This window comes from Telopea speciosissima, chromosome 7 (assembly GCF_018873765.1).
Source record: "Telopea speciosissima isolate NSW1024214 ecotype Mountain lineage chromosome 7, Tspe_v1, whole genome shotgun sequence".
NCBI classification, from domain to species: Eukaryota; Viridiplantae; Streptophyta; class Magnoliopsida; order Proteales; family Proteaceae; genus Telopea; species Telopea speciosissima.
This window is the reverse complement of record NC_057922.1, coordinates 21,286,336-21,305,416: the sequence shown is the minus strand read 5'-3', so window position 1 is coordinate 21,305,416 and position 19,081 is coordinate 21,286,336. Positions and strand designations below refer to the sequence as shown.

Sequence of the window (19,081 nt, the reverse complement as noted above, 5' to 3'; positions counted from 1 at the left end):
TGAAGAGTATTTAAAGTGGGTCTTTTTTTAAAAAAAATTTACACGTCACCCCCTGATTTTCAAACGAAACTCAAATCACCCCCTCTACAGTAACGATGTTAGTCTACTGTTAGTTATTGGTGTAAAATGACTATTTTACCCACGTACTAAAACATTAGAATTAAATTTACAATACTACCCTTCCTTCATCTTCAACATTGGTCAAGGGTAGTTTAGGGATTTAAATTTATTTAACTGAGTGACACCATCACTTAACAGCATAAAATTAACGATAGGGACTAATTTGTCATATTGGGGTCAAAACCAGGGGGTGATCTGAGTTTCGTTTGAAACCAAGGGGTGATATGTAATTTATCCAATTTTTTGTAAAGTCGAAGGGCCACGAATAATATAACAAAGCCTTGGTATTGTACCAGATGATGGATCAAATTGGGCTAAAATTTCATGGACTAGTAGAGACCAAAGTCCCCGACTACAAAAAAAAAATTAAAAAGACCAAAGTGCTCTTATCATATTACAAGTTTGCTAAATTAAGTTCCTCATATAGCAAATCAAAGTATTAAAAGTCATAAGAGGTCAAATAGTGAGCAAGCGGTCTATGAGGCTACGGTCTCTGAGGCTCTTCCCCTAGTCTGGAATCTCCTCTTCCTGATGGAGATATATATCCCCATTCATAGACAATCTTTTCCTCTTTCGCTTATAGCATCCAATTGGTCTACAAAATGTCTTAGATGAGGGGCCCTGGACTATCTCAGGGATTTTGATAGTACTGGAACAATGGAGGGACGAAGAAAAATGGGCTTTCAGCCATTCAAAGTTATGGGTACAACTCCACCATCTACCATCTGATATTTTATCTCCCAGACATGTGTTCCAGATGGCCTTGAAGCCGGGAATTCCGTCTAAGGCAATGTTAATTAAAGGTAAGCAGTTCGGCCAGAAAGTTCAATTCTACAGGTGTTGGGTCTGTATCGATCAAAGTAAAGCCCTACACTTATCTCTCTCTGTAAGACGCCGATCTGGAGCTAAGGTTGAGATTATGCTGGAGTTTGAGAGACTTCCTCTCTTCTGTTACATATGCGGAAGGATTGGTCATGAAGAGTCCAAATGTGAAAGTTTCTTTGAGGCTAGATAGACGCAACTCTCGACTAGTAATACTGTTACATTAGCCAATCTCGGTAATTTCAATGCAGAATTAAGAGCTTCTCCTCCTAAATTGATTGAACATGCAACTACTTTTCTCTTTGAGGAATCAGATTTGTTCAGACGGAGACAAGCCTCAGGGGGAAACCTGGAGGCATTGGTTACTCACCAGCGTAGCTCAACCCCAGCCGGAGAAGGAGAAGATAACCGACCAACCACTAAGTACTGACTTGTCGATAATTCTTCTGTCATGTGCTTTGTCACACCTCCATCAGTCTCTCTCCATGTCCCACCATCCCCCTGGGTACCCTGCCACCCACTTGTCTACTTTGTTAGGATATAACCGTCCTTCTATCTATCAAATTAACCCAACCCAAATCCCCATCTGTGAAGCATTGGAGGAAAGCCTTAGAAACCTTGAATCCCAATCATTGACGATTGATTCCTCCACTCACCTTGCATCCATTCTATTCCAGCAAATTGAACCACGTAACTTGGTCACGCAACCTTTACATACCCCCCCAAACTGACCTCTCTAACCTTCTGTACACTTTACTCCCCCCACCTTTCTAATGTTTCTCTTAATGGTTCTACCCTTTATTCCACATAATACTCCTTTGACCCAACCACACCTTGCCATGGCCCATAGCCCGCCCATTCAGCAAACCTAATTAAAAAATATAGCCAAGCCAGCCCTCCTAAGACCCAATACAACTGCTACCCACCACCCCATACTTGGTTCCTCAATACCCCATCCCATATGCCACTTTAGAGTGGACCCCCTTAGCTATTCCACAAACCCTATTTGTTACTACCGATCCCAACACCGTCCTTGAGGTTCAGAGACACACACACAACGACTATGATGGGTGGCCAGGATGCGCAAACTAATGGTCTAGAAATGGCATTTGAAAATATGAAAGGGGTTTTAGTGGCACAACCTAACCCCTTTCGATCCATTGCAATGACGAAACCTTCAAAGCAATGATTAGCAAGCACATCACTATAGGCAAAGGCACGTTCGTATAAATAGAAGAGCATTGAGGAATTTCGTCAGCCTGCGAGCATTGACAATGAACGTTGATCATTTTTTAACGATCAACCCAAAGACTACGGAGGAGCAATTCCACAAGTAGAAATGAGGATCGTAAGTTGGAACTGTAGGGGAATTGGGAGGCCCAGTGACAGTTAGGGCCCTTATGAACCTCTCAAAATGTGAGAAGCCGAATATTGTGTTCCTAATAGAAACAAAGAGTAGGAATAACCAATTGAAACGCATACAAATGAAATTACAGATGATGGATATGTTTTTGGTTCCACCGACTGGAAGTTCGGGTGGCTTCTCTATTTCTTCCGTCTAAACAATGTGTGTGCTTCAACTATCTTTCCTGACTTGCAGAGACCATCTATTAACGTGTTGAATGTCTTCAAACTTACCATTCCAACGCTCAACACTCTTGTAGCTTCATTCTAATTGCCCAAATTATAAAACATCTTAACAAAAATGTCATATGTAAAAACGGTTGGGCTTATTTGTCTCTTAATCATCACACAAAATAACTTCATGGCCTCTTTTACCTTTTATTCTGGGCAAAGGTTGCTTAGGATTGTGTTGAAAATCAAAACATCTGGTTTGCACAAGCCTTTCATTTTCATTTTCCTAAAGAATAAAAAGTCCTTCCAAGACTCTCCAATCATGCAAAGGCCATTGAACAACATAGGCCACCAATCAAAGATGTAAAAGTCAGAATACCAGCTTCTAATCCTTTTTCAAGCATCAATTTTAACACCTTGATAGTTTCAGAAGTCATTCCATGGCGGGATAGTCCATCTATCATAACGGTGTACATCACAGCATCAGGAGGGACTCCCATTTCTTCCATTTTTTCTAATCATCCCAAAGGCTTCTACTAATTTGCCAAACTTGGACAGTCCATGAACTAAGGAAGTGAATGTGTCAATTCAGGCTTGATCCTCAGTGTTTAAGATGTGGTGCGGAGGTTGAATCGATTGACCATGTTTTAATTCATTGCCCATTCACTCTGGTTGTGTGGTTTGGTCCCCCTTTTGTTGAAGCCAACACATTCTGCTTCTTTCACGTTCTCAGATTGGATCTCACAGTGGAAAAGCATTTATTTGGCCAGTAAGAGGCATGGGAAGGATCTAGAATGTTATGCGAGCTTCATTGTCTGGTACCTATAAAGGGCAAGAAATGATATGGCATTTGGGAGAAGGACCTGGTCACCTACTAAAGTTATTGAAACAGCTACACTGGCTCATTATGAGTTTCTGAGTATCGGAGTGCTTTCTAAGTGACCAAGGGGACCTCTCACTGAGAAACCTGATATATATATATCTACAAGAGATGGGTTATTCCTCAAAGACATAAATATTAACTGTGATGCGTCAAAGGATCCAAAGAGTGGCAAATGTGGTTTGGGTTTCATTTTAAGAGATTGAGAAGGTAACCCGAGGTTGGCCAAATCTTCAACGATGTCTTTTCTTTATGTCAAGGTATGTGAAGCGCTGACTATCCGAGATGGTCTTCTGGAAGGTATAGCGTTCGCAGCTGGTCACCTTATTTTGGAGTTTGATAGCAAAGACGTTATCTCCTTTCTCCTTAGTCCCAATAGACCTATGCCTCTTAATCTATCTATGGTGATAACGGATATCAAGCATCTCACATCATTTCTTTTATCTTGTAAGTTTGTCTATATTCCTAGAGAAACCAATGTTGTGGCAGATACTCTAGCCCGTAAGGCCTTATCCATGCAGTGTATGACACTATGGTCGAACTTCACTCCATGGCTGAAGGAAGCCTGTACCCCTTTAGCTATGTGTTCTTCACTTTTTTTTATTTATGAAAGTGTAATCACACAAACCACACACCAATCCCAAAAGGTTAACCGACTTTTAGGACGGTGGAATGGCGGATATACACAACACACACCATACTCACACACCCGATGTAGGACTAAACCCACACACCCTTTCATTTTTTTGATGAAAGTGTAATCACACAAACCACACACCAATCTCATAAGGTTAACCGACTTTTAGGACCGTGGAATGGCGGATATGTGTTCTTCACTTGAGTTTGAATAGATTTCCTTTTAACAAAGAAATAAAAAAATAACAAAAGGAAAGAAAAAAAAAGAAAGAGATCAAATAGTGAACATGAAGTACCAAAGGTGTGCAAAATATAAATGAGAATGCATGCCAATGCATATAGCATGCATAGGGGATACATGATTGATTTAAAGGTAAAAATTTGACATGTGGTTTATACAAACTATCTCCTAGGCAACCAATGGTTGGATTTTCTATTTGACTCTTCATGTGACATAATAAGGTCACCAAACCAGAGACACCATTAGTTGGTGTGCCTGTGAAAACATTTGCCTTTCTTTTCTAGGAGGCACTTGTGTAGTGGGGGTAAAATAACAACAATAACTCAGTCTCATCCCTACTAAATGGGGTCAGCTACATGGATCCTTACCATCTAGTCAGCTATATTCAAGGTCATATTTAATACAAGCCTAAGCCATGCATGTCTTTTTTCAACACTTCTCCTAGGTCATTTCAGGTTTGCCTCTGACTCTTTTAGTTCCTTCAATCTAAATCAAATCATATATCCATACTGGAGCATCTAAAAGCCTCTGTTGATAATGATCACGCCACCTCAAATGACTTCCTCATAGATTTTCATGTATTAGAGCTATTCCCAAATCAGCACTAATATAATATTTTCTTACTTTATTTTTCCTAGTTTTACCACAATCCATTTCAATATCCGCATATCCGCTACAGTGAGTTTATCTACATGATGCTTTTTAATTGCCCAACATTTCACATCATATATCATAGCCAAATGTATGATTATCCTATAAAATTTTAAATCAAGTTTTAAAACATTACGTCGATCACACCGCTTCGAGAGCATCTCTCCACTTCATCCATCATATTTTAAGTATATGTTAATATCATCATATGTCACCTTTTTTTATTTATGATTGAGCCCAAATACCTAAAAATAATAATGTTTTGAAATCTCCCCTTTATCAATGTTTCCACCTAGTTTATTATACATCCTAGTGTAATTAAAGTTACACAACATATACTCGTCTTCATTCTACTTATTTTAATATATATATATTTTTAATTCCAAAGTTGATCTCCATAATTCAAATTTGACATTAATCTTTACTTTTGTCTCATCCACAAAAAAATATCTTAGCCAAAAAAATACGCCAAGTAATAAAAAATTTGAATGCTTTTAGTGAAATCATTTATGATAAAAGCAAACAAATAGGGTTTAATGTTGATCCTTGATGTAATCTGATTGGAAATATATATATATATATCACATAGGCATGGGAACACAAGACGAGTTGAGGAGACCGGAAGAGAACTACTAAACGTGAGAATGTATAGGGTTTGAAAAAATTGAGGTTATCTTCATTATCGTTTCCCAAAATTGGCACTACAAACTACATAAAAACTGGATAACTCAAACCAAATAAAAACCGGTATAAATGGACTGAATGCAAAATGATTATGATTTTGGTTGATTCCTATCTGGTTCATGACTTCATGTTGTCAAAATGTAAACTACATCAAAATTGAACTGAATAATCAAAACCGGTCCAATCGAGAGAAGAGTTCCAGACAAGGTTTTAGGAATTGATATTGAATTGGCCCGTATTGGTATTGGGATGATACCGACACCGATACCTGGTCAATACCGGATTATTGATACTTGATACAATACGGGCATACAGTAACATGGTAAATGACCAGGCAGAACCGTCCAATACAACTGATATTAGCCGATATATATCAAATCTGATATCGGTTTCGGAGAACTTAGCTGGCTATCTTCCGTGGACTTGGTAATCCCACTCCTATAAAAAAATAGAATATTATTAGTGGGAGGATGCTTCAATTATTATACGTTGAAGAAAAATTTCAATTATAAAACAATAAAAGCAATTGACCACGTGGTTCGTTTCGTTCTGATTGGTTGATTAGAAGCTCCAAATCCCCATACTCACGGGCGTATCTAATTTTCTGCCGTCGATATGGCCTCTTCGTCTTCGTGGAAACCACAAAAAAAATAAAAAATAATTATTCTAACCAATCAAATACATGCATACAGCATCAAAGTTTTTTTTTTTAAAAAAAAAAAAATATGTAAATTTAACATTACCAGATTGGTACGTTTCTTCCACCTGGTATCGCCTGCACCGCCATGAAGATAATCTGAACCTCAAATTTCAAAACTGTCGTTTTCAGTGTAAAGTGAATCACACACTTCCCATTCATTAACGAAAATTGAGCTGTTCTCAACCCCACTGTGAGAGAGAGAGAGAGAGAGAGAGTGAGTTAACAGGTTAACATCATCTTCTATATTCCTAAACTGGTACTTCAAGAAGACAACTAGGGTTTCCATTTATGATGTGTGAACAATTGCACTTGGAGATCTTGTTATGCTTGTTGGATGGTGACAAAAATGGAACCCTGTGAAGCTCCCCACACTCTTCTTGGTTTTTTGTTGCACAAAGATCAACCAGGATCCAGGATTTGCAGGGCTGAAGAGGATTTTCACTTTTTCAGAGACTATGCTATTAGAGAAATCAATGTTTTGTTATGGGTATCTCTCATCTTGATCACTGGTCTTCTTCTCAGAAAAGTTGCCAGGTTATTGAGGTTATGGGCGAAAGGGAGGAAGATCCCTGGTCCCCCTTGTTCATCATTTTATGGTCACGTCAAGCTGATCTCTGGAGGCAAATCGGGAGAAACACTTACAGGTGAGTTGGAAAAGCGAGAGTTTTGGTTGGTAGAAGGGTTTTTGCTGCTGAATTTTAATTTCTTCTGCTGGGTTCCCTTATGGGTTGTGGAAATTTGGTTATTTTTTGTATTATATATTTTTTATTGAATTTTTCGCAGATTGAGTTCGGATTAGTGTTTGAGAAGAGCTATTCTCTTGTTCTGTTCTTTGTATTTGAAATGCTATTTAGATAGAATGTTGTGTCGTATCTTCTCATTAAACTTCCGGGGATCATATTCCCCCACGTAACTGTACATACCTGTTGAAACTAGTGTAATCTGTTTTTGGTCATCGTTTTCTTAATCATGCTTCTAGTAAATACTATACACTTTAGGCGTTGATAGATTGGATTAATTTTTTTTTTTCCTTTTTTGGGATTGGGGAGGGGGGAGGGGGGGGGGAGAGACTCTTTAAGGGCAGTTTTAGAGATGGAAAGACATCCTCTCCAGCGTGTATCCAATGACTGGAGGAACTCAGGGTGCGTGCCCGGATGCCTCCAGCAGCTGGATGCATGCTGGAGGGGCTGGGGTGCTGGAGAGGATCTGGGTTCTTTAGAAATACCCACTTTTCCTTTTGTTTTGGTTATAATTTCTTTAAAGTTGCCTGTATTCTTGGAGATCATTTGGAATTTGTTGAGTGAGATGGGCTATCGAGGAAGAATTGGTCGGATTTAAGAACTGAATAAATCACTTAATTCATTATTTATTTATTCGTTTCATTTTTTGACTTTCAGAATTTCTGTCAAAGTCACATGAGCAATATGGATCAATTGTCAAGCTGTGGTTGGGTCCTACCCAACTTCTCGTGTCCATAAAAGATCTATCGATTATCAAGGAAATGCTGGTGAAGGCTGAAGATAGATTGCCATTAACAGGAAGGGTATTCCGTCTGGCTTTTGGCTATTCGAGCCTCTTTGTTCCTTCATTTGAGAAGGTGTCTTCTTGCTTTTCTTACTTTCATTGTTTCACTTTGACTACTTGTACGTCCCTGTTCTCTTTCACTTGGCATATGTATGAAGTGGTTTCTTGTGGGGAAACTTCTACAATCAGTCTTTTCTCATCTTTGATAGATCTTGTAAACAGATTAAGCAGCACAGAGCTGTAGTAATTTTTTCTTGTAATTTTTCTAGATTGTTACTCATGGTAGGTGCTGTTATAATTTATATTCCAATACTAGATCTAGAGTTAAACAATTTCACATAAAATCATATTTCCAATATGTTAAATATATGCTTAGATGTACATATTAAAAAATAAACAATGTTTATGATAGAACGAGTATTGCAATTTTTAAATCCATATTTTTTAAATGTATAAAATGTATCTGTACATATCTTTAAAAATTTGTGTTTTCTTTCTTACTTTTTGAATGTTGACTGGTCCATACTATTTTTGAAAAATACATGCAGTTTGAAACTTTAAAATTGATATTAACATTGTTAAGTAGGTTACAATCTAGCAGACCAGTTTAATCCATATAATGAAAATGTAAAGTATACTCAAACAAGAGAGAACTGTTATCATTCTATAACTGTAGCAAGTAGGTAGAAGTATCTCCCGTGAACTGACTATTTAATGGAGATTCACTGCCCTGGCTGGACAAACAAGAGCCTGTTTGGGAGCCCAGACCAAGGAGAACCAGGCCTAAATTTGGCCTTCAGTTTTGGTAGGGATGGTTAAGGTATTTTTGTAAACAGAAACTAATTACGATGGGGGTCTTTAGTGGCTGTTGATAAATATTGGAGTTTAAACTTCGTTTTAGTTTTAGATTGTGATTAGGAGTTTTTGTGTTAGTCGGTCTTTGAGTTAGTTTAAGAGTGAGTAGGAATCCTATTTTGAGGTATAGTTTGTCTTTTGCAAAGCTATTTATATGCATGTAACCCCATTGAATAGAACATAACTGAATTTTTTTAAGTTGCTGCTGTTGTATGACTGCTAGTCAATTGATCTCCTCCTCTTCTTCTTCATTCTCTGTCTATTCAGATCTGATTCTTTGTTCTCAGGTGTGTTCTTCCCAACTTCTCTTAATGCAAACTCGATCTCAAGCCAATGAAAGAACTAGTGGGAGATCAATTGTTATAGGATCGATGATATAGGGATGAACAAAATCAATAACAAAATGTTTTTTTTTCCCCTTCCTTCCTTTCGTTCTTTTTTTTTTTTTGGTGAACATATGAAAGCAGAAAATAAAGCGGATATGACTTGGGCATCCCACCTAAGCCTTGATCCCACTGATTGTAGTAGCAAGGCATCTCACCTGGCAACATTGCTTCCCACAGTGATCTCTGCAACCCATCTAGCTTCACTACCAAACTGACATCTCAAACTTTATTTCTTCATCCTATCTGCTCTATGGCCTTACACTTTATTTATAGTGCTGTAACATACTATAATAGGAAATAAAAGATTAGAAGCTAATCAGGAAACTTCCTCCATGCAAGTTAGGTGCTGGCTAATGATTTAGTTTCATAAAAGATAGAAAACCATCAACTGCACTTCACAAAAACTTGTTAAGAATGGGACCGACCAGAAGATCTTCATGTTGGCATTGAATTTGAATATATAACTTCCTAAAATTGCTCCCACGCTAGTGGCAGATCCTAAAAAATAGTATCTGTATACTGGCATGGCATATTATGCATCTGGTAGTTAACTGTTGATATAATCTACCAGTAACTGAATGTAATTGAAACCTGAATTAGTTGGATCATTCACTACTCACAAGACTGTTGTCAAGTGACAGAGAATGTTCTGAACTCTCTATTGAGATAGAGACCAAGGAAGATATTTGGTGTATAAAGAAAAGGTGCATTTTTTGGATCTCTTTTCCTTTTAGTAGCAAAAAGGAGCAAAGATAATAATAATATAATAGTAAGAACTCTTTGTTTGCGGATTGGAATTTGATTTATTTTATTCTCTCTGCTAGTTGTTTTGTTGCGTAAGTTCAACAACGGTCTGTAGTTCAAATGCTAGATTTGTTTTCCCTCCTATAGGCTGTGATATGTAACTATTTTTTTTTACCTAAAGTCAATATACCTCAAAATACATGTTGCAACTGTGTTATATAATCTTTTTGCATTATTTTTAGATCTGCATTTATGATGTCACTCTTTATGATACTGATACTCTGATCATAAGATCTGACCAAATTGGATACTATCATGTGGAAACATGTCCTTGGAGCTCTACATTGCTGTGACATTTGGAAGCTTGAACATCTCACCGTAAAAGTATAACACCAATAGAATTTGTTTAATCTTTTAGCCCCATCCTAGTTCTAAAGTCATGACTCCCCTTCCCATTTTCAGGTAAGAAAGAGAAGGGAGTCGTTGGCAATACAGTTGAATGGGAGACTGATTGAGAGAGCAAATGCAATTCCCTCCAAGGTTGTGGATTATGTCATGGAAAGAATTCATTCTTTAATGTCCAAAGGAGTTCATGACTGTAGATCTGTTTCCCAACATATGGCTTTTTCCATCCTTGGAGCCACACTCCTTGGAGATGGATTCTTGAGTTGGTCTAATGCTACTGTTTATGAAGAGCTTCTTATGATGATTGCTAAAGATGCTTCCCTCTGGGCATCATATAAAGTTACCCCACTCTGGAAAAGAGGATTTTGGAGATACCAGGTTTTGTGCAAAAGGTTGAAATGCTTAACACAAGATTTTATTCGACAGTGCAGACAAAATTGTAAGTTGTTCAGTCAAATGGATGAGAATACCCACAGTGAAACTACAACTGTCGGGAGGGACACTGCATGTGGAGTTTTTTGTGCTGGTTTTGATATGGAAGATGACTTGCTCTTAGATGAGTTCAATGGCCATCATGATGCAAGAGAAGAACCATGTGGGAATATTATGGGTGTGATGTTCCATGGATGCTTGACAACTGCAGGCTTGATTGGTGACATTTTGACCAGGCTTGTGATGCATCCAGAAATACAGGAAAAGGTGCATTATCTGTCTGAAAGTTTTTATTTTACTATGACATGGTTGTGCATCTATTATTGATTTTGTTTCATTAATGCTTTTTGTTAAAGATTGTACCGTAGGGGTACATCTTGTCTGGGTAACCAACCATGATAGAGGGAGTGTCCCTATCGTGGTATACTTTGTTTCCTTCTGTGTGTTTTCTATGTTAAGTAGTTAGATTAGGTTTGTTATCTTAGCCTCTTAGGTAACTAGATTTATAATCTAAATAGGAAACCTATTCTGATTCTGTTTTGGGATAACAGAAAGTATATAAATATAGTTTGACAGGACCACGATAGATATATTCAATCTATTGTGGCTCATCTTCTTCTTCCCTTCTTCTCTTCTTCAATCTCTTTCCGCTATTCTGATCATATAAATAAAAATTTGATAGAGATGCAGTAGGGGATCATTTAAAAATTTTATTGTTTGGACTACACAAGAATGCCAATATTTCCAATTGAATCCTCTTGTTCGTGAATGCTCCATTGGAAGAAATTGCTATTCCATTCCTCCACAAAGAAAGGTAAGGTTTATTTTGGGTCACAACATAAGAGTCACCTATTTTTCAATACCTTTCTTTGACTTTGATTCCAATTCCAGAAAAAGATAAGCTTAGATATTATCTATATATAATATATGGTTTATATATGTCAGATCTTGGCTTGGCTTCATGTATCAAACTATTTCCATATTGATGCTTCAATATTTTTTTGTTCTGACAATGTGATGGAGAAGGGATGTGAGACAGCACAAGAGATTTAAGGAGAAAAGAAGGGAAGAAGAAGAGGAGCCATGATAGTTTGAATATGATGCCCACTGACAGGGACATACTGGATTGTCCTTTGTGGACAGCTTCTTCTCCCACCCATCCCACCAGTCATACATGCTGCCAACACCATCAAGTCACAGTGGCTCAGTGGCTGGTTCTTCATATTATGGTGACCTATACCTTAGGATAGGTTACCCCCAATATGTAGATGAGGCTATTTACAGGGTAGCTGTGGAGGACTACACACGTTTATTCTCGTTCACTATGATGTGGCATGCATTTGTCATGCAGTTGGAGGAAAATGCACTTTGGCTCCATCGGATCATGAGTGGACTCGTTCCAGCACGTCACAGTTCGTATTAGCAGACAATATTTTAGGGAAAATTACACTGCCACCCCTTGAGGTTTGTATTAAATACAGTGCAACCCCCTGTGTTTTTAAATTATACAGTCACACCCCCTGAGTTCCCACTTTGTTAGTTAAGTGTTACGGTGTTAGTTAAGTTTACCCTCAAATGGCTAATATACCCCTTTCAATGTGTGAGCTTACCATTTTTCCCTAACTTCACACCCCCCCTTCTCCTGTTACTCTAATCAGAAAGAGGGTTGAGGGTTCAAAGGAAGAGAATCGTTGCAGAGGAATTTCAAGCTCCAAAGCGGTAGCAATGTCTTGGGCAAAGATGAAAGGAACCGACGGAGCACTGCAAAGTGCAGAGTGATATTGTCAGCTTGCACCGTACGACGATCGAACTTCTGCTGGTTGCTGAGGATTGATTATTAAAAGGTCGGATTTAGCTTGCTAGCAAGCTGGAATCTCGGATGGTTCCAGCAAACCCAACCCTTAAATTAATCAGCTTCTTCCAGTACTCTCAAATATCTATTTCCAAAGGCTTCTCTCTGCCCCCACCCCACCCCTCTGGTAGCCTGGAGTCGATGAGAGAATTGTTGATTGGGAATCATAGGAAGGATCCAATCAGAGAACCTGAGATTTATATGAACCAATTTGCTCTCTTTTCCTGAAACGGAGAAACAACTTCTGTGGTGCCACCAACTTTCTTTCCTTTCTATCTTTTAAAAACTTGGAAGGGCTAGATGTAAGAAAATGGAAAAAAAAAAAAAAAAAAAATAGAAGAAGAGAAAGAAAAGGAGTAATCATGATGATTGTGGTGATGGTGGTCGTGGAGGAGGAGATGCAAAGGCAATTAAATGCTTGGACTCAGCTTTCCAACATCGCTCGATGTCTTGGGCTATCCTTCTGGCATCCATTGAAGCACCCATTAATCCATGTTTTGTGAACCCCACTGTGTATATGCCACACTCCCCTTTCCAGTCGATAATGGCGTCGAAATCTTCAATCTCCCCATCAACGAACTCCACTACGTGACATATTAATCGCTTTATGGATCTGCAAACCTTGATTTCGCCGGATTTGATCTTTGAGAGAGTGCCTACGTCCAACATTGGTGTCGAATCGTGAAGTATGGCCGAGCAAAAGGTGAGGGACAAGTAGCAAGAATCGATCGACGAGGCGTACTGGGAACCACTTGATCAACCACATCGATAGCCCAAAAGTTGATTTCTCCCATTTTCTACCACAGACGGTGAAATTGAAACTTCCACCGGTAATCTCAGTCAGAAGAAATGCAAAAACCCTAGAAAAATAAAGAGAAAAAACAAAGGAGCCATGAAGAATCTCTTCTTCTACAACGATTCTCTTCCTAACCCTAAACCCTCTTTCTGATTGGGAAAGGGGATGTGAAGTTAAGGACAAATGGTAAGCCCACACCCAGCAAGGGGTATATTAGTCATTTAAAGGTAAACTTAACCAACACCATAACACCTAACTAACGGAGTGGGAACTTAGGGGGGGTGACTGTATAATTTAGAAACATAGGGGTTGCTCTGTATTTAGTACAAACCTCAAGGGGTGGCAGTGTAATTTTCCCAATATTTTGTTGTTAGGAGACTTGGGACTTGGGTGTCTGTTAGTTGTACTTTGTAGTTTGTACTATTTCATAAATAATTATTCAATATTATCTTTCCTCATTCATGCTGCATAATTTACTTGTTTTATTTGCCTATTCTGTCTTCTCAGTAAGGACCGCGCCAGCACACTTGGAAAACGCGCTTAACAGGGGAAGGTATAGGATCACTTATTAGCACAGAGTGCTATCCTCGCTGAGCGATGTGGGACTTTAGGCTCTTGTTATGCACGAGACAGTACCATCACACCCCCCAACGAGCGCTGATACCATATTTAGAGTTTTCTATTAATTGCGGAACTTGATTTACAAACTGAGCAGACGGGCTGCTTAAATAGAAAAACAAAACAAATACAAACAAACTAAACCAAGGGGAGAACCAAGGTTATTGTTACAAACTATGGTTACTTTTAGAAAAGTAACTCAACTAAGACAAACCTAACCATAGTAACCTAACCTAACCATAGTAACTTTTTGACAAACTATGGTGACTTAACCAAACTATAGTTACTTTTTGACATTGACTGTTAACCATAGTTACTTTTTGACATTGGTTACAATAGGACAAATAATACTGAAAAGATGATAATGACTACATTACAATGACATGCACTAATCTGTGTCGAAGTCGGTGTCACTGGTGTAAGGGATGAACATGTCCAGTGCGTGGTCCACTTCGAACTCCAGGTGTTCGCTCATGATTCGCTGGATGACTGGGTGCTATAGCTCGTTGTTGACGTCCCAAGCAGTACGGGTGCTGCGGAGAAGGCATGCCGGAAGTGTTGCAGGGTCAACATGGTTGTAGGAGCACATGGTTGTCATGAAGGTGTACCATCGTTCCTGGTGAGCTTTTGAATCATCACGATGAACAAAGAGATCTTCGGTACTGGTGCCATGGAGGGAGAAGGTCGGATCATAGGTAATGAGATTATGATCCAAGATGAGGGGTGAGACCAGGTGATGATGGATGAAATCAGGTGGTCGATGGTGAAAGGAGTAAGGAAAGGGAAATCTGGGTGACAGACTACCCAATCATATTGAAGGTCATTATGATGGACCATGGAGATAAGAACGGACTGATAGGTAGAGATACTATTGGTCCTGAGGGTACGAAGGAAAATATTATTGAAGAGGGATGCTGGGAGAGCCGGTAAGAGGTCAAGGAGTGGATCAGGTTGTGGTGGAGCTGAAGAAGATGAGGAGGAAGCTCCAGGAGTAAGGGGCATGCAAGGGGTAGGGATGGAAGAAGATAATGGTAAATTCTTCGTGGTCCTAGAGAGGAAATCTGCGAGGACATTATCTTTGCCTTTGATGTGACGAACCTTGAAAGACCATTGTGAGAACCACTGTGCCCATCGTAGTAGCTGAGATTCAGGGAGCTGCTTCTGCTTGAACTGTAACATCTTTGGGAAAGCTGTCATATCCATCTCGATCTGGAATGTGTGGCCAATAAGAAAGAACTGAAATTTCTCAATTCCACGACGGACTGCAAGAATCTCTTTGAATGTGGAATGGTAGTGTTGTTCGGATGATTTGAACATGCCACTACGGTATCCGCATATACGTTGTATCTTGTCTGGGGATTCTTCAAGTAGAAGGACCGCGCCAGCACACCTGGAAAACGCGCTTAACAGGGGAAGGTATAGGATCACTTATTAGCACAGAGTGCTATCCTCGCTGAGCGATGTGGGACTTTAGGCTCTCGTTACGCACGAGACAGTACCATCACACCAGTAAGGACCGCGCCAGCACACCTGGAAAACGCGCTTAATAGGGGAAGGTATAGGATCACTTATTAGCACAGAGTGCTATCCTCACTGAGCGATGTGGGACTTTAGGCTCTTGTTACGCACGAGACAGTACCATCACACCCCCCAACGAGCGCTGGCTCTGATACCAAGTAAGGACCGCGCCAGCACACCTGGAAAACGCGCTTAACAGGGGAAGGTATAGGATCACTTATTAGCACAGAGTGCTATCCTCGCTGAGCGATGTGGGACTTTAGGCTCTCGTTATGCACGAGACAGTACCATCACATTCTAGCTCCAGCCACATATTAGTCGCTCCCTCGAATTCTCAGATGGCACCTTCACTCGGCAAGAGTTGCAGCAATTCCTCGGCATTATTAATTACATGACCAAGTTCTTACCACACCAGGTCCGATTCACAAATCATCTTCACCGACTCCTCAGAAAGGATGCACCTCCCTGGTCCTCTGTTCATACCCAGGCGGTCAAAGATCTGAAAGCCCTGGCCCAATCCTTGCCAACTCTACAGATCCCATCTATAGGACTTCGTATTCTACAATCCGATGCCAGTGATACCCAATGGGGTGCGGTTCTACTTGAAGAATCCCCAGACAAGATACGACGTATATGCGGATACCGTAGTGGCATGTTCAAATCATCCGAACAACACTACCATTCCACATTCAAAGAGATTCTTGCAGTCCGTCGTGGAATTGAGAAATTTCAGCTTCTTTCTTATCGCCACACAATCCAGATCGAGATGGATATGACAACTTTCCCAAAGATGTTACGATTCAAGCAGCCTCGAATCTCGCCTACTACGATGGGCACAAAGTGGTTCTCACAATGGTCTTTCAGGTTCGTCACATCAAAGGCAAAGATAATGTCCTCGCAGATTTCCTCTCTAGGACCACGAAGAATTTACCATTATCTTCTTCCATCCCTGCCCTTTGCATGCCCCTTACTCCTGGAGCTTCCTCCTCATCTTCTTCAGCTCCACCACAACCTGATCCACTCCTTGACCTCTTACCGGCTCTCCCAGGATCCCTCTTCGGTAATATTTCCCTTCGTACCCTCAGGACCAATAGTATCTCTACCTATCAGTCCGTTCTTATCTCCATGGTCCATCATAATGGCCTTCAGTATGATTGGGTAGTCTGTCACCCAGATTTCCCTTTCCTTACTCCTTTCACCATCAACCCGGCCCTCTTTGATAAAGAATGTGTCGTTTTCTTCTGGCACCTTCGTACTGATCACACAGTTGCTCTCACCTTCAACCGTCATACTCTCTATCACTATCTCAGTACAGTCTCCACCATCTTCTCTAATCCTATTGGCACTGTTTACTTTCGTCTCCAAAGACCTCAGTGTCTAGCCCGTTTTCTCCGACTTTTTGCTCTCATACCTCAATGGCTTCAGTCCCTCTTTGCTCTTGATGACGACCCCTTCGTCACCTATATTTTCCATTGACCACCTGATTTCATCCATCATCACCTAGTCTCACCCCCCATCTTGGATCATAATCTCATTGCCTATGATCCGACCTTCTCCCTCCATGGCACCAGTACCGAAGATCTCTTTGTTCATCGTGATGATTCAGAAGCTCACCAGGAACGATGGTACACTTTCATGACAACCATGTGCTCCTACAACCATGTTGACCCTGCAACACTTTCGGCATGCCTTCTCCGCAGCACCCGTACAGCTTGGGACGTCAACAACGAGCTACAGCACCCAGTCATCCAGCGAATCATGAGCGAACACCTGGAGTTCAAAGTGGACCACGCATTGGACATGTTCATCCCTTACACCAGTGACACCGACTTCGACACAGATTAGTGCATGTCATTGTAATGTAGTCATTATCATCTTTTCAGTATTATTTGTCCTATTGTAACCAATGTCAAAAAGTAACTATGGTTAACAGTCAATGTCAAAAAGTAACTATAGTTTGGTTAAGTCACCATAGTTTGTCAAAAAGTTACTATGGTTAGGTTAAGTTACTATGGTTAGGTTTGTCTTAGTTGAGTTACTTTTCTAAAAGTAACCATAGTTTGTAACAGTAACCTTGGTTCTCCCCTTGGTTTAGTTTGTTTGTATTTGTTCTGTTTTTCTATTTAAGCAGCCCGTCTGCTCAGTTTGTAAATCAAGTTCCGCAATTAATAGAAAACTCTGAATATGGTATCAGAGCCTTGTGAGTAAAACCTTTTTGCCTTCTGTTCGACGGAGCTCTGTTCCCTGGCCTCTTGTCTGAGATGATGATGTTTTATATTTTGCAGCCTAAGTATGCTCTGCAGTTGCCGTCTTCGACGGATCTTCTGCATCAGAAATAGGTGTGTGTGGTGTACTGTTGTCTTCTTCTCCGGCCAGATTGGTAACGTCCCTTGAGTAAGGTGTGGGTCTGCAGGCAGAGACCGCTCTAAATCCCGGCACACTCGGGTTACCTCCGATCTGGTCAGGGAAAGACATTGTTCATCATCCACTATGTTTACTGTTTCCATCTCATGACAGATAAAAGGTCCGGTGCATCTCTGAAGGACGGAAGACCTCTCTCCTTCTATCATGAGTTTACAACCTCCCACTACTACTCCCGTGACCCTTAAAACATCTCATGTCCCTCGACAGATCGACAGAGCAGCCCTGCTCAAACTCATTCCTGAGTCATGGATCACGGCTTACGAGTCTACTCATAACATCCCAGCTGCTACTCCGCCTCTGACGGCTACAAACCCTGTCTATAAGTCTCTTGAAGATGGCCGCACACTTGTCACATATCCAAAGCCAGCTGATATGTGTACCATGATTCCTTCGGCATCCCCTGCATGGTTGGACGACGTCGACGATCTTGAAGAAGATCCTCAACCTCCTCCACCTCCGACGCCAAAGAAGAAAAAGCGTCAGCCAGATCCTCTATGGCTCCGCTAGCAGGCCGGCTGTCCAAACGTCGGACCCCTTGGAGAAGACCGTGGCAGATATCAGTTTACTGTGGATTATGGCAATAGCAAACCTTGTTCTTTAGGTTGCTGTTCTCCGCCACCAGCTCCATCTCCTCCACCGGTCACGCCTTACTGCAAACCAGATTTATCTCCGGCTCCGCCTTCCCCTCCAACGGCTCCCCCGTTGATGTTGTGGCAGACACAGATCCAGCAGCCCATTCCTTGTTTTATGGCTTCTAGTTCGGAAGGGATCGGCAGGAATTTCCCTCCCATTGCTGACTATGAAGATGCTGATCGACGCCGCCACAAGTGGAAAGTCACTCCTCCTAATGTCCTCGACAACATAGGACAAATGGCTACCAACTCTTCAGCTGAATCGAATCGGCAAGCAAAACGCTATAGTCCAACCGATGATCTCGAACAAGCTTCTTTCCTATCAAGAGCACCATATACTTGCTCTCCGGCAGATTGAATCTGACATCCGTTACCTCAAAACACGGATTGAATCCCTCCATCAAGAGCTAATGACTATAGCTATGACGGTGAAAGATTCCTCATATGCCTCCTTTCTAATCTCTAGCCGAGAAAAGGAAAAGAAACTGTTAGAAGAACAGCTCAGAATGGCTCAGACTCAACCTTTTCCGTCAAGCCCTACTTTCTTCCCTGACTCCTTCTCAACCCCTATGTACCATGAGCAGTC

The 19,081-nt window shown here is 40.6% G+C and overlaps 1 protein-coding gene across 3 annotated transcripts in view; it reads left to right on the top strand.

Annotated features, from left to right (window-relative positions):
* The window catches only part of LOC122669887 (probable cytochrome P450 313a2), a 46,293-nt gene that overhangs the window by 3,144 nt on the left and 24,068 nt on the right, over positions 1-19,081 (top strand). The window contains exons 2-4 of one of the 3 annotated variants that reach the window (XM_043866771.1): positions 6,625-6,953; positions 7,707-7,906; positions 10,281-10,922. In XM_043866771.1, the coding sequence (XP_043722706.1) occupies positions 6,644-6,953; positions 7,707-7,906; positions 10,281-10,922 (1,152 nt within the window). In that variant the 5' untranslated portion in view covers positions 6,625-6,643. Of the gene's footprint in view, positions 1-6,547; positions 6,954-7,706; positions 7,907-10,280; positions 10,923-19,081 lie in introns of those variants that run through there. The other 2 variants (XM_043866772.1, XM_043866770.1) reach the window with 2 other exon arrangements.